Source organism: Apis cerana, linkage group LG1, assembly GCF_029169275.1.
Source record: "Apis cerana isolate GH-2021 linkage group LG1, AcerK_1.0, whole genome shotgun sequence".
In the NCBI taxonomy this organism is placed as follows: domain Eukaryota; kingdom Metazoa; phylum Arthropoda; class Insecta; order Hymenoptera; family Apidae; genus Apis; species Apis cerana.
Window position 1 is genome coordinate 17,227,847 of NC_083852.1, and position 15,601 is coordinate 17,243,447.

General features: G+C 46.6%; 1 protein-coding gene across 2 annotated transcripts in view; it reads left to right on the forward strand.

Moving 5' to 3' along the window:
- The first annotated feature begins 1,475 nt into the window (after positions 1 to 1,475).
- The window catches only part of LOC107993547 (homeobox protein invected-like), a 62,505-nt gene continuing 48,379 nt past the window's right edge, over positions 1,476 to 15,601 (forward strand). Inside the window, exon 1 of one of the 2 annotated variants that reach the window (XM_062078990.1) lies at positions 1,476 to 4,587. In XM_062078990.1, the coding sequence (XP_061934974.1) occupies positions 3,168 to 4,587 (1,420 nt within the window). In that variant the 5' untranslated portion in view covers positions 1,476 to 3,167. The remainder of the gene's footprint in view (positions 4,588 to 15,601) is intronic. The other variant, XM_028664679.2, reaches the window with a different exon arrangement.

Genomic DNA, 15,601 nt, shown 5'->3' on the forward strand with positions numbered 1-15,601 from the left:
CGTTCACGAGCCATTAAAATATTGTTCAATATTGTTCGACGAAATATTAATCTCGATCGAATCTCAGCCAGAAGGATTAATTTTGTTTAAACGGTAGTCGAATATATATTCGTAACTTCGTGACGAATCGGCAATCAGTCGGGAGAATATTTTAATCTGGTATCGGGATATTTTTATTGCGGATCATAGGAAAAGAACGGATGAGACGGAATTACGAATTTATTTTATGAACCGTATTTTCAATTGTGCTTTGAAGATGTTGTAATTTATTATCGAGTAATCAAAAATCTCTAATGTTTGACGGGTCTGTAAATTATTTTTTCGCCGAGATTCTTTTCCCTTCGTTAAACCGATTAGTCGCAGTGGTTCAACACTGAGATTGGCCCTATCTATCTCACCACTTGACCTTGATTTCTTTCTTCGCAAGCCTTCACCTTTAATTAATCAAGATTGATACCCAAGGCACACAAGTTCCATTCGCTAAAATATTCCAAACAAAAGAAATCTTTACTCCGGCAAATGAGATAAAAGGCAAACAAGGCGACGATTTGTTTCCCGTAATTCGAAATTAATCGGAATTACACGGACCGGATTCAACCACGGAATTCAACTACTACGTTCCTCGTTTCCATCCGATTGAATATGTATGAGAGTAATGAGGAATTGCTCGAAGAAAAAAAAGAGAGGGAGGAGGGAGAAAAGAAAAAAATTGGCTCGATCCGTGCTCGATTAATAATGCACGCGAGACTAGTCGGAAGGCATTAGCCCCGTTTCTCCCATAACTCGCCGTTAAAGATGAAATCGGATAGATAGATAGGCCTTTACAATGTATCGAATGGGAATTGTTACAACGGTGCATTACCGTAATAGCGGCGATCATAGCCCCGCGATTGATTTATCCAATGCCCGGAAAACGATCACGAAACAACACGAAACGTTTTGTGGACGAACGCTCTTGGGCTGCGCCCGATCGAGAAATGATCAAAGGAATACTTAAAAAAACGAGAAGAAGAAGAAGGCACGAAAATACTGAGCAGAAGAGAGAGAGAGAGAGAGAAGAGGATCGAATTGGCGAAGACGAACTCTCTAGAGGCAGAGGCCGGTGCGCGAGGAAAGCTGGCAGTTTCGAAGCGAGAGAAATAAACGAAGTGTATAAGAAGGAACCTCGGGGGAAGAGAAGCTAAACGTGGTAGGAGCCAAGAGCCGGATCATCTAAGAGCCAGATAGAGGAATCAGAAAGAACAGGCGGAACGTGCTGGAGACAGGAGGAAAGAGAGAAGGAGTGAAGAAGGGAGAGAGAGAGAGAAGCGAGATGAAAGGAGAGGAGGAGAGGGTTAAAAGTGGAGGAGCGGAGGGACGAAGACAATCTGGAAAGCCAACGCGATAATGTCTGGAGGGGATGAATCGAGCGCGAGGAGGAAGAAGACCGAACGCCGTCCGACTAAAAAGGACAAGCGAACACAGGGGCAGCGTACTGGATCATCGGACGAAGCGGTTAGAGGAGCCAGAAGTAAAACGGAGAACGTTTCGTCCAGGTGGAAGGAAGAAGAGGTGGTGGTGGTCGGCGAAGGGGGAGAGAAAGAGAGAGAAAGAAGGAGAGAGAGAGAGAAGGTAGAAACGGAATAAACACGAAGAGACCACGGGGAGACCGGAGGTCTGCGACTGCGGGTGCGAGTGGAGGAGGGGGGATATACGCGATACGGCGAGATCCGAGGTGGAAGAGGAACAGAGAGGGTCGGGAAAGGTGTTGGAACGGGAGTAGGAAGGATAAGTTGGGCAGAAGAGGGGAAAGCGAGTTCTGGGTTGCCTATCAGCACTTGGTTCCACGGAGTGGTGGAAGGTTGGGCGGTTACAGGTTGCCAAGTTCTCGTGGCAGCCGGCAGATGTCGAGTGGTCGCGCCCCTAGACAGGGTCTTCACCCCTGAAAAGGTCAGCTCAGGGGCGTAGCGGTCGTGGAATCGACGCCCAGAAACGCCCATCGTCGACCCTCCCGCCGCTTCCTCGCCGCAGACGCTTCGCGGCAACCAACTGGACAACCAGCCCGGCCTGGATCCACAGCGTCGCACAACGGTTCCGTTGAAACCCGCGTCTACCAGCGCCGTACACAAGGAACACGACTCTCCACGTCGTTTCGGCGTCGATCGTCATTTCGTCGAGCATCGTGTCTCTCCTCGCCCCGATTATTCGTCGCCCTCGCCACGTTGACGAGCCCCTGGCCTCGGGGCTCCCGCCTCGGTTTCCTCCTCGTTCCAACGGTGCGGCGTTTGGTGCGCGTTGCCGTTCCGTTCGATCTCCACACTCTTTCCACGTTCGAGCTGGGTTCGAGGGGCCATCTGGGTCCAAGGAGGGGCGCGAAAGTGAGAGTGCGATGGATTATGGACGTATCGAGAGGAGTTCAAGGCGGTACGACAGGTCAGTGATGCCTAGGGACCTCGGTGAGGACGATACCACCACGGCTCGTTCTCGGTTCGGCTGTCGGTCCAAGTAATGAACTGGCGGCACGAGTGGACCGGTTCTCAGTGCGTATCCCGCTCGAACAGGTAGTTTCGCGATCAAGATGGGAGATAAATACGAAACTCATCGTGGCAACCCGTCATGAACTGGGCTGAACAGTGTCCGTCGGCAAGATACGCTTTACGGGGGAAGAGTACGGTTAGTGATTGGGCAGCAACTGAGAGTAACTGAGGCGCGTGTGAAATATTTCCAAGTTTCCGGCGAAAAAGAAAAGTGCGTCTCGCGGTAGAATTGTATATATGCGATACTATGCGATTGAGGAGGTACCGAGTTAATGATCCACGGACGGCCGATGAACGGACAGGTGTCCCGTGCGAAAATGACGATCCCTCCTGGAAGCGTGCAACGAACGGAATCCGTTAGGTAGGTACTCGAAACTTGTCCCGAACTTGTCGCACTGACAAGCGGAACGAAGGATAAAACGGAGACGAGAAAGAAAAGTCCTCGACCTCGTCGTCATGGGAGGATCAAAGTCGAGCGAAGCTTAACTTCCTCTTCTTCTTCTTCTTCTTCTTCTTTTTCTTCTTCTTCTTCTTCCTCTTCTTTCCGATCGACTCGACGAGGTGCGCAACGGAGGAATTCGGTTCCGAGACAGAGAGAGAGGAGGAAGGAGAGCAAAAACAAAAGAAAAAACTAAACAAACACGTGGAAACATGTCGAATACGCCACCGGAAGCGTCGACCGGTTTAGATTCGAACGATCTCCACCACGAGATCAGGCAGAATCACCTGGCGACTCGGTTGGAACTCGACGACTCCGAGAAACGCGACCAGATACGAGCAAGTGACGGCAACAACCCTGACAGCGATTGCGAAAGCGACACCAGCGAGGTGTTGAGCGTCGGTAGCGAACCGACGCCCACCAGCGTCGTCGGAATCCGTGGTTGCGGCTCGGTCAGGTATGACCAGGAATCGGCGAGCAGCCGTGGTGGTGACTTTCGAGACGAGGAGAACACGAGGACATCGGCGACACCATCGCCTTCTAGCTCAACGAGCTGCAACGACGCGTTCTATCAGAGGACGACTAATCACGTCCCGGCACCTAGTCCACCGGCTTACAGTCAACCACCTTCGTCGCCCACGGCGTCCTCGGTCAGGTCACCGGCTTCCTCCTCGGCCACCGCCTCCTCCCCGGGTCGGCCCGAGGCTATTCAAGACGTCATAGTGCCCAGGTATCAGTCGAATCATCCGCCGCATTTGTTACCGCGTTATTCGTCGAGGGAGACCGAGATCCCCGATTATCCGGCTCGTGTCCAGCACAGTCTCAGCCACGAGATCGTTTACCCGACCGTGGAGAGGTTGCACAGGACCCCGATCAGCGTTCCACTGGTCACCAGATTGTCGTTGTCGCCACCGTCGGCCATGACGGTCACCGGTCTCCAGGCTACCACCCCTGTCCTCCATCCAACCGCGTGCAGGGATCCACGGGAAACGGCCTCGTTGATGCCGCATCCGGGCCAGCAACACTTGCACCACGCCAACAGCCACGTCCACCTTCATCAGACGTCCCAGGTGCAACACGTACCCGCAAACTCGGTGCACCAGCACCGACTCTCGGTCAGCAAAATCCTTCAGAGGGAGCCTGCCAGCCCTGCCTCGCCCGGCCCCAGGGAGGAAAACGGTAGAACGATCCACGGTGGCGCGAACGGTGTTCAGAATAATGGGATCAATAACACTACTAACCACCATAATAATCACAACAACAACAACAACAATAACAACAACAACAACAACAATCTGCAGCATCAGGCCGGCTTGAAGTTCAGTATAGACAACATATTGAAAGCGGACTTCGGCAGAAGGATCACAGATCCCATTTCGTTGAAGAAGTCCCGGCCGAAGAAGGTCAGCTCGAGGCCCATCGACCTGACCAAGGACTTTCTAGAGTCGGCCACCGAGACCAGCGAGAAAAATAGCTCGGAAACTAGCTCGACGACCAACGCCACGTCCGGTGGCGTTACGACAGCCAATCCTGCCTCCAACACGCCCGGACCACCTGTAACCGATCCTGGAAAGCAGTTGCCTTGGCCTGCCTGGGTCTACTGCACCAGATACTCGGATCGACCTTCCTCCGGTGAGTTCTCTTTACATTCTCCTCCGTATGTATGTTCTCCTCGACGAACGAAATATCGAAACGATCTTTTTTTAATGATCGACGGTCAACGATCAACGGTATGCGGAGACCTATAGTTAGAAAAGTATCGATATTTTTCAGCGTGCAAAAGTAAAAAATTCCAACTACCCGGATACAGCGTATTACATAGCGGATCCTTATGCGACGAATTTTTACAAATTTTTACAACACGCGAAAGTTAAAACGGTCTCGCGTTACGTAACACTGTTTTCGAATCGATAGGAAGAGATATACACGCAACGTGGATATACGGTTAACGAGTTTGAAAGATAGATATTCCTTTGAACGGTGGAGATAAAGCAAATGGTATTAATCGACGATGGTTTTCCGCCTCTCGTGATTCGACATTTAGTGAACGTTTACAAAAAATCGGCCGATCTTTTTCGAACGAAAATTACGAACGAGCAAACGAGTACTAATGGATCGGGCCGATAATGAAATTTCTCATTAGGCCAATGGATATAACACGATTCGAACAGTCGAAAGTTCATCGACTAGAGAGAGATTCAACGGTATGAAAGAATAATACGTTTCTCGGCCTCGGAAAAGAAATCGTTGTTACGTAATGGTTCTACACTGTTCCGTCACGATCTCGACAATTTTATTTAGATTATCGGCAGCTGGATGCTTTTTATAAGCTGCTCAATTAACCAATTATCCCACGGATTCTGGCAAGAGTGAACCACGCTCGACATTGGCCGAACGTAACAAATAATTCTCATTCTCGCGAAACACACGATTCATTCCCGCTCGCGACGTAATAAGAGATGACCGATTTTAATTGAGATATTGATAATTGAACTGTGGTGGGACGAGACAGCAGAGGAAAAGGAGCGAGACTGATCCGTGAATCCCACGCTGTATAACACGCAAGTGTGAAAGAGAGATGGTCGTTTCACGATCGATTGATTAAGATGTACGTTTAATTAGCGCGACAAGACGTGTGATTTCACGTAAAAATTACCATTCCGTCCGAGCCCATCCCCGCTCCATCAATTTCTATTCCTTGAATATTCAACGAGCAGTTTTGAACCGGGCAGACTACCGGGATCGAAACTTCCTTCCTATTAAACCGGCTAATTAGAGATTTATTTTGTCGCGTAGGGAGCCGCCGTTGGCGGAATTGTTTCCCCGGTTTCGCAGCAGATGGATGACCCTTTGAAACGACACAGGAAAACGTGTAATTACTTTACTCGCCGACCGAGTGCCAGCTTGATGAATGGTAGAAAACGTTCCTTCGTGTCACTCATATCTGATATACGCTCATTGTCAGGAAACAATTGTTAACCACTCGGAGAAATAAGCTGCTCTCTGCCCCATAAATCAACCGGCGATATGCAACCAACTATTTCTCTCTTATTTGCTTTCGTATGCGTAACAACAATTTCCTATAGGTCATTCAGTTGTCGTATTCTTATGCAAACCATCGGTAAATAATCGCACCCTATTAGATCGGTTTCCTCTCACAGTGGCGCGCGGTGGTCGTCGAAGCTCGCCTCGTGCCCCGTCGCCGTTGTCCCTTTTCGCGCCCCTCCTCGTTGAAAGTTATCGAGCTGTCCTCGGCTCGATCGCATTGTGTTAGAAAAAAATCCACGGTCGACACGATCCAACTTCGCCTCGCCACCCTATTGTATTTTAATAGTCGGCCGTGGACGAGATACAAGTGCGGGGAAAACGGTTAATGGGAATGCCGCGAATTTCTCACGGATCATTTTTCCATCGACGCACGCACTTTCCCGCGTGTTTGCTCCATATGTCGAGCTCTCTCTATTCGAAAGTTGTTCTGGAAACTTTGATCCCCGTAACATGGACTTGCTCCTTTTCTTCTAATCGAGAATAATTCTCCCCCCGATCAACCTGACTATCGAGAAGATTATTAGCCGGATTAGCTCGTTCATATGTTGCGAACGTAGATACTCTCTCGATTAACGTGCAACTTTTTCTACAACTTTAAATTATTTAGAGTTGGAAATGGCAAAAAGAAGTGGTTAATTATCGTATTTAAAATTATCAAATTACCAACCGGAAAGCGCTTAAGAAAATTAGATGGGATCAGTCGTATCTATCTTCTGCGTTACTTCGTTTCTCTTCGAATCTCCACTTCGAACAACGATCGATTCAAAGATAACGGTTGCCACTGTGACCTGTCGTCGCCTTGCATCGCGGCGAATAGCACACGGAGGACACAGCACGGCGATAAATCGAATTCAAAACGTTTCGTCGTCGCGTTCTCGTTGCGATATTTCCTATGAATGAAGTCGTATCGGCCGATGGAACACACAAAAGTGCTAAATTCCCGATTAATAACCGGTAGTTTTTTTCTTTCTTTTCTCTTCTTTTTTTCTGTTTCTTTTTTTCTTTTTTTTTTTTTTTTGCGCGCGACCGGTTCTCTGCCGCCCGCCAAACGAACAAACGACAATATTGGATCACGTTCCTATTATGTCTTTACAGCGCGTAATTTCGCGGCCGACAGATAAATAGTCCGTTGAAACGGCCACGATAAAGCTTAATCACTGTTATTGCACCGGTCGGTGCGGCTATCGCAGGTTGGGGACACGATCACGGCTGTGTACACGTTCTTTCCACGCGCCCACGCGCCAAAGCCCAATATTCTGACAGCAGCGGATGTCGACGTTGCTTTTCGAGGAAATTGGGAAATAAGGAGAAAGAAAGAAAAAAAAAATATCGTGAATGGTGAATATACGAAAATAACAAGGAAGTAAACGTTACGTTTGGGTTACGCGAAGTTTGAGGAACAGTTCCGTTATAAATTCTAATTTATAATTCGAAATTTCTTTTACATAAGTTAACAAACACGGCGAAGAAAATATGTTGAGCGATAAGATTGATTTGAAAGGAAACGTGTTGTATACAGTTTAACTTTCGATTTCCTAAGGATTAATAATAATAATAATAATATGACCGAATCGAGAAATTTACAACGAGTCGCGGATTACACGCGCTACTCTTTCGCAATAATACAAAAAGAAAAAAAAACGAAATGTTTTAATAACCAAACCTCTCATGTGACAAAATTTATCGACACCGGTAAACTTGTAACCGACGTCTCGTATAATTCCACTGATAATATTAATTCGATCGTACGACAAGATCCAGACGGGGACTCGTCGGTATCGACACGAAGCCACTTTATGGAAGAGAGGCCTAGTGTAACGAGCGGGATCGTAAGCGGGACGAGCAAGAAATATCGCGTCCGATCTGGTTCTCCACGGTGACTTTATAATTTAACACTTTGCACACTCCGGTGAAAAATGCCGGACGGTGTTAATGGTGCTTTATTGCCGGTCAGTCAAATCAAACGAGATACGCTTATGAGGCGGCGTGCCGCGGACCACCTTATCACTCGGATAAATTCGTTATTAATTACCTCGACCGGTCGTTTTACGATCCCTACGGGACAGGAGACACGGCTCTCGAGGAAAGCGGGATCGAGAACGAGTCGGGCCGGGACGAGGCTGGTTCGTCGTTAAGTAGAATTAGAATTTTAGCCGGCCGATCATCTCGATTAATTCGGTGTTTCTCCAGTGTGCTCGCAATTATGCAACTCTCGCGATCATACCAAATCATTCCTCGAGCGCGACTATTAAGCGTGATTATACGATCGTTGTTGATTCCTCGTAAATTATTTGCGCGATTTGAAACGGCATGCGATCGACCATGGACGATGGACGAGCAACGAGATCTGTATATATTCCGAAGAAATTCCTTTTTCAATAATTCTCTGGGAGGCGAAAAAAAATGTGCACAGTTGGGAATGGCGAGGTCTTGTCTCCCGGGGATATGTTCATTACCACCTCTGGACCGACTTTGCCCGATAAAACTGGGAATAATCACCGCGTTTAACATACGTTTGAGGAAAGTTATGGTTAATTAGCTCTCCCGGTATGTGACGGAAGATATTTCCATTAACGGGACAACGTGGAAAAGGCGAAAGAGATCGTTTGCCTTTGCTGAAACTCGCGGAGGAGAAAAACTATGGTGTATTCGTTCCACGAGGCGGCCATGGCTCGCGATAAATGGCCGATATTCGCGACAAATGGGAAATCGCTCGCTTAACGAGGAGAAAGGGTCGCGAGCTTGTTTCGATTAGCGGAAACGGCCTGTAATGCAATTTTTAACGAGACGTTTAAAATACGTTTGGAATACGAGAAAGGAATATTCACAGGGGAAGCAGAGGAATTATTTTGTATTTTGACACAATTTTTAACAGCTCGTAAATAACGCGCGTTATATAACGTGAAACAATGCGGGGTGAAACGATAAAAATTAATATTTATCGCGAGGAATTTTTAATACTCACCGATCTCGCGATAAATCATCTCAAAGTGTTAAAAATTCATCTATACCCCCTATGTAACTGACCTATTTACGAATCCTGTGTAATACGACCATAAACTGCATTCGAACGAGAGAGCTCGTTTCGGGTGAAACGAGGCTGAACGAAATAGCGCGCCGTTTAACACGGCGTATTTCATTCCTCTCCCTGATTTATCAGATTTAGAAATCAGATTCTCTGATTGTTTCGAGCAATGCATTTAACACGTTTTATCAATACTTTGCCCCCGCGGCACGAGAAGAAGAAGAAGAAGAAGAAGAAGAAAAGGATCCCGCGGAAAAGAAAAAGAAAAGGAAAAGAAAAAGGAGATTATTATTAGCTTCGGGCCGCGAATAAGATCCGTAACGGCGTTGCATAATTAAAGGAACGATCGAAGCCGCGGGCGATCGGCCGATAAAAAGGCGAGTCGCGAGGTATATGGCGATAAATCAACCTTTAACGAAATGCTCGCTACGAAATAAAGAGACATTAATTTGCAAGGCTGGTTCGCGTCGCTCCCTGCTCTCTCTCTCTCTTCCTTTTCTAACTATATACCCTTGTTCAACTGATTGGACAAGACAACCGATACGTGTACACAGGGTAAACGAAAGAAAGAAACCAGCAAACCCGTAGAAATCGCCGGTATAATCCGAGGCTCGATGAATCTCGAACTTTTCGATTTTATATTTTCATATTCGAGTCTTTCCTTTCCTTTCTCGACTCGACTCGAAAATCATCAACGATCTAACGTTAGATACGCCAGATCCATTATTTCCATAACAGTGAAAATTCGTTCACTCACAAACAGAATACTTATAGATCCTTCATTTGGACTTCAAGTCCAAACATTTCAAACACAATTTAGCTCTCAATCTTTTCGATCGTATCCTTCGCAAAAATACAACACTTTGATCTACAAAACACCGCAGGATTAACTCGCGTACTCCTGAATCATTGAGCGCTCTACGAACACGTGTACGTGGATGCGCTGGCCACGATCGATCTGGCCACGTGTGTGGAAGCGAGAGGTTGCTCCATATCGAGCAGCCTCGTGGGATCCATCCATCTTATTAAGGTTAAATCGAAGGTGCCTCCCGTTTCTCCGCGGTTGAACACGATAACAAAGGCGGGGAGCGCACGCACCATCCGTGTGTGTGTGCAACAGCGGGCAGAGCGATCCTCGCGCGGCCTAGAGGCGGCTGCGGAGAAACCTATGAATGGCTTCCGTTCGTTCCAGATATCGTAAAGTGTATTTTCAGATACCGCGAATCGGTTGAAACGATCGTTTTCGTCTCGCGTCGTGCTACAAATGGCGGTATTGTGTTACCCTTGTAGCCGCGCTCGACGCGGATTTGCTAAGAAACTCCTGGCTGAAACTCGTGGCCGACACGCGATGAGAAATCTTTCCCTCTTAGAAAACGTGATAAATAACGCGAAGATTTATCGATTCTGCTCCGGAGAGCACGGCGGACGACCACGAAGGATAACGGGGTGACCGCTAATGGATCCGAGTTATCCCAGTTGCTTGTTCCTTTTCCTCGCCATTTTCATCGCTCGTGAAATCGCGTAATTTGAGAATTTCCGCTGGTAGATCGATTTCACCGATCCCTCCTCACGCGTATCATATATTTCCTAACTCAGATTCCCTCGATATTATTCCTCCTTCCTCCGTTTTTACTTTTCATCGTTATCGTTGCTCATCTCTTTTTCTTTCAACTCGACCCCCTTCTGCTTCGCGTATTCCTTCATTTACCTTCGTTTAAAGGGTTTCGTTACCGCGGGTAGACACCAGGGTTCACAAGTGCATGCAACAACACTCCACCTAGGCCTGTAATTACAATCGAATTACTACCCCCGGCCGATTTGCATATCGGCGCAACTTGGTTCAATTTGACGTGCAATAAAGACGTGTTATTATCAACGTCGAGCTTACACGTTGTTGAATCGCAACAACGTGATTTCTCCCTTCCCGTTTTCCATTAATAATAAAAATCGTCGTTACAAATACCCGCCTCGCTGGCATAGTTAGCTACTACGTCTTCTCCTCCAAGTCGAGTTAAAAGCGTTCTTTTAATAGTACGACATTCACGGCGACGACAACGTGTGTCGAGGACGCTAATTACCCAACTTCTAGAAATTCCAATCCAAGCGACAATAAGGGGAAATATCTCCCTCCTTATCCTTCTTTCTGCCGTCGTTCGCATCGTAAGATCGTTAAAATAAAATCACATCTAACGACGTATTAACGACACGTGTAATTATCATTCTTGTCTGATCGCGAGCCTTCGCTACCATATCATCACGCGCTGCTTCTCGACTCTCCACCATCTTCCTCTTCTTCCCCCCCTTTGATCCAGGGATCATGCGTGGAGAACGCGCGTGTAAACGAAATCGTACAGATTCGTACAATTTTATTCGAACAGCTCGGATTCCCATCTTGTTCCACATTATTATTATTATTATTATTATTATTATCTAACACGAAGTTAAACGGCTTAAATCTAAATTTAAATCCAAACCTAACACGATGCATATTACGCGAGTCGTAAAATACGCAATGTCCACTCGAAGAAATATTCAAGACGGTTGAAATGGACGTTTGGCGCCATATATCGTCCAAAGAAATTACGCTGTCGCCGGTACAGTTACGGAAACATAATGACACGATAAATACACGCACACGCGCGCGCGCCAACACTCATACCCAAGGTAATTAAGAAGTCGTGATTTTCTGCGCGTGTTACAAACGACTCCATCCATTATGCGCAATTACGTCCAACTTTTGAAACGGAAAATTTCCCAGAAAATTTTCTCCGTTGGTTCGATCGATGTTTTCGTCGATTTGATTAAACGAGGAGGGACTAATGAGGCAAACGTCGCGTTAATCGACGGAAAGAAATCGGCAAAAGACACGTTGAGACGATACGTTCGGTTAGAGGATCCGGCCAAGAGGACGAGGAACATTCGTGCGAGGCAGTACCAAAGCGAAACGGCACGTCCATTGGCCGATTAACAAGCCGGCGTATGGCACCGCGGGGGATCCACTTGCCGGGACCCAGAACGCTGCATCGCCTTTCAAATATAACCTGACTTATGGGCGTAACGCGCCACGGAGCAAACTTTTACACGGTCACTGCGCCGATAAGCACCGCCAACGCCATATTCCCTTCTCTCTTCCTGTCTTCCTTGCCACGAATCAAGAACACGAATCGAGATTATCTGGCATTCGAAACGGTTGCCGTTTCATGTAACGGCCGGCGTTGAAGATCGTATTGAACAGGGTTGGAAGAGAGTGAAATTTAGAAGAATATTTCTTTAATTTTTTTCTTTTTTATTCCATGATATTTGGCGGATGACGATGAAACGAAGGCATCGTATCGAAGGGGTCTTTACACATCGACTTACTTGTACATCTCATATATGCTACAATCTCACGCTACAACGTTTTCCGTTTGCTTACTTTACAATTTCCTGCATTCTGATCAGGCAAGCTGCGCTGGCAATATTACGCTTCAGGAAATATCGCGAATTTTTTATAAAAAAATCGAAATCAAGAAATTTAATATGCATAAGCTATAAAGGAAGTTGTTGAAATTTTGATTTAATATCTTCAACTCTTTCTTGGATGAATTACATCCTTGGTAATTGTGATGTATACATGATCTCGACGTTATACGGTAATTACATATTTCACGTTTCCTCTCATCGTATTGGAAAACTCTTGAGCCATGAAATAACAAAGACGGATGTAGCGAGAGCTCAGAAGAGGATTTCTTTTCGAAAACAATTGTGAAATCTCCGTATTTTCCATAAACTTCTTCTCGTCAACGATGAGAATAAAAAGAAAAAAAGAAAAAAAAGGGAAACCCAAGATCGACGTATATTACTATATCGCGTCAAACTAATGACTAATATCGCGCGGCATTCGTTTCTATGTACGCTTAATGTTGACAAACGACCCGAACAGAGAGTGGAAGAACGTAGGAAGAAGGAAGCGGATCGGTGCCCTCGAGACTACGACGACTCCAACCGATAGAGGCGACTTTGATGAATCAGGTCCCTGCTTTCTTTGACGATAATTTGAAGGTAACAGCGTGAAAGATACGAGCGTAACATCGCGTAATTAATAATCGCCGGGGTTTCCAGCCCGGGGTTCCGAAGCATTTAACTTTTAAATTAATAATCGCGCTCGAAACCGCGTACGCCGCTCGTGCGTCAATCTCTCCTGCGCTTCGTGCTTTTCCACGATTAATAAGCTGGCGAAATAATAATAATTAGCGATGTGAATCAACAATCGGAGTAAGAGAATTTGCGAACGACTTGTGAATCGAGCATCGTTTAGAAATCGAATCTGTTGTTCCGCTCCGATCGTTCGTCCGTCGAGGATCCGTTGGTGAAAGGAAGTCGAGGGGAGGGGGGAGGAGAACACGTACGTCGATTCAGGTTCACGAAGAAACGCGGGGAATGCCGGTGACACGGAGGGAGAGGGATTACCTCACGATTGGATATAATATATAATGGCGTGGACGATTATCTCCCGGCTGGGATTTTCTCCCATTAAATCAATTAACCTCCCTCCTTTAAACGAGCTACCGTTTTCTTTCACCGATTGTCCCACAGGTTTTATCGATCCCCCCGATTCGTGCGACGTATCTCGATACCTCGAGCTTTGCCAGGTATAAGTATATTATACAGGATACAAATATAGGCTCGAGCACAATTTGTAGGACAAGCAGGCTCATTCATAAGCCTGGGACGGTTTCATTGTCTCTTCAATTCGAGACAATGATACACGCAATGATATTCGTAATTGGCCAATGATAGGAGTGAAAGGTATCAAGATTCGTTTACGGGGGTCGGGCATCGTATACGGCCGATTGAGTTCGCCGAAACGGGGTTTATGATAATCAGCTTCCGAGAAATTTCAACCGCCCGTTTCACGGTTTAACGACGTTTCAACGCCGTTAAGAGTGGACGAATCGAGAAGCGTAGGTGGCCCCCGGAAGGAAGTTGATCGTCATCCGTCTTTACGAGCATACGATTAACCGGGTACATCAATCTCTTCAGGGTCACCGACGTACACGAACGGGCCGAACCTCGGGGAAATTGATTAATTCTCGCGTATTCGTTGAAAGAGCAATCCCTCCGGACAGATGGATACAGTCGGCATCTTTCAGCAACCCTAATTCCTGCCTTTCGTACGCGTTCTTCGACTAAGTTAACTTGCGATCGTTCAGTTTGAATTGGAACGATTAAGCGAACCCTTAATCAACGAATAATTAATAGAGACGGGGAGAGAAAGCGAATATCCCTTGTTGTCTCTCGACTTGTCTTCGGAATTTAAACACGACTGCTATCTTCAGTACCATCGGGCTGTTAATGAAAACTTTGAATAAATTTATTTAAAAGAAAAATCAGTGAACTCGAAATCAGTTCTCGAGTGGAAACGATACGAGTGGAGGGGGTCTGGACGGATGGAACGGATAAATCGGAGCCACGAGGAAGCGTTTAACCGGCGAATGCGGGCCGGAAGTGGACCTGTCGTCGATGCAAACGACACACGATGAACGCCTCTTCTCTCGTCTGGTTCGAGTGTACACGCGTTTGCTTGGTGACGGGTGTAGGTGTATTATATGATCCCCGTTGAAAAGAGGGAGAAAGGAGGGCAGGGGACGCTACGAGCATGGTAGGTGCGTGGGTGGGCCGCCTCGTGTCTCGGATTCTTCTCGAGGGATATTCCCTCGAAATCGGGAGGAGGAGAGACACGTGGCACACGGATTCGGTAAATTATTAACGAGATTCTCTGTCCATTCTCGCCTCCATTTCCCCTCTTGACGTCTATATCGTAGCCATACGTTCGACGGCGAGATATTGGTTGGTGAAATCGTCGATACATACCGACGGAGTCAAGCTCTTTTCCGCTCTTAATCGATTCCTTGGTTAGATCGGCTTAAGAAATTATCGAACCAAATGCATTCGACGTGCGTTCAATGCATTATTATACGAATTCTATGCATATACGTTTCCCTCTCTCTCTCTCTCTCTCTGTATCGTATTATTTATGCTTTCTTAGATACTCCTCGATCGGCGTCACGCTAATCACTTTACGCACGCTACAGACATCTATATTATTATTGACGATATATAATAAAGAAGTCAATCATCGATAACGAACGACACCATTACGCGGAAGATCGGGAATATTTATTGGAGGAAGAGAGCAACCGGTCTGGCGACTCTGTCGAGAGGAGTGGAGGTAGACGCGGAGGCCGAGTCAAAAATGTAGGGTGGCCGAGAGGATCCACTGGTTTCATTACGTGATGGGTACACGTGTTGCGTGCGGTATTGTTAACGAGATTGAGGAAATTGTTATACGGGGAAGATACAGTAATCGATGCTATCTTCGTTGCACGCGACCGTTCCTCTGCCCAACAATAATAAAATCTAAACTAATAATAGAAAAGAAACATGTGCACACGTCCTGGATGGATATATTTCTATTAAAGAAGAGGATCGTCGTTGGGAACTAGAATTTTCTTATGTTTTCGAAGAAGAAATGGTTTAAAGCGACGATTATGATGATGACGATGATGATACACCGATTCCTCCTCGATAAGA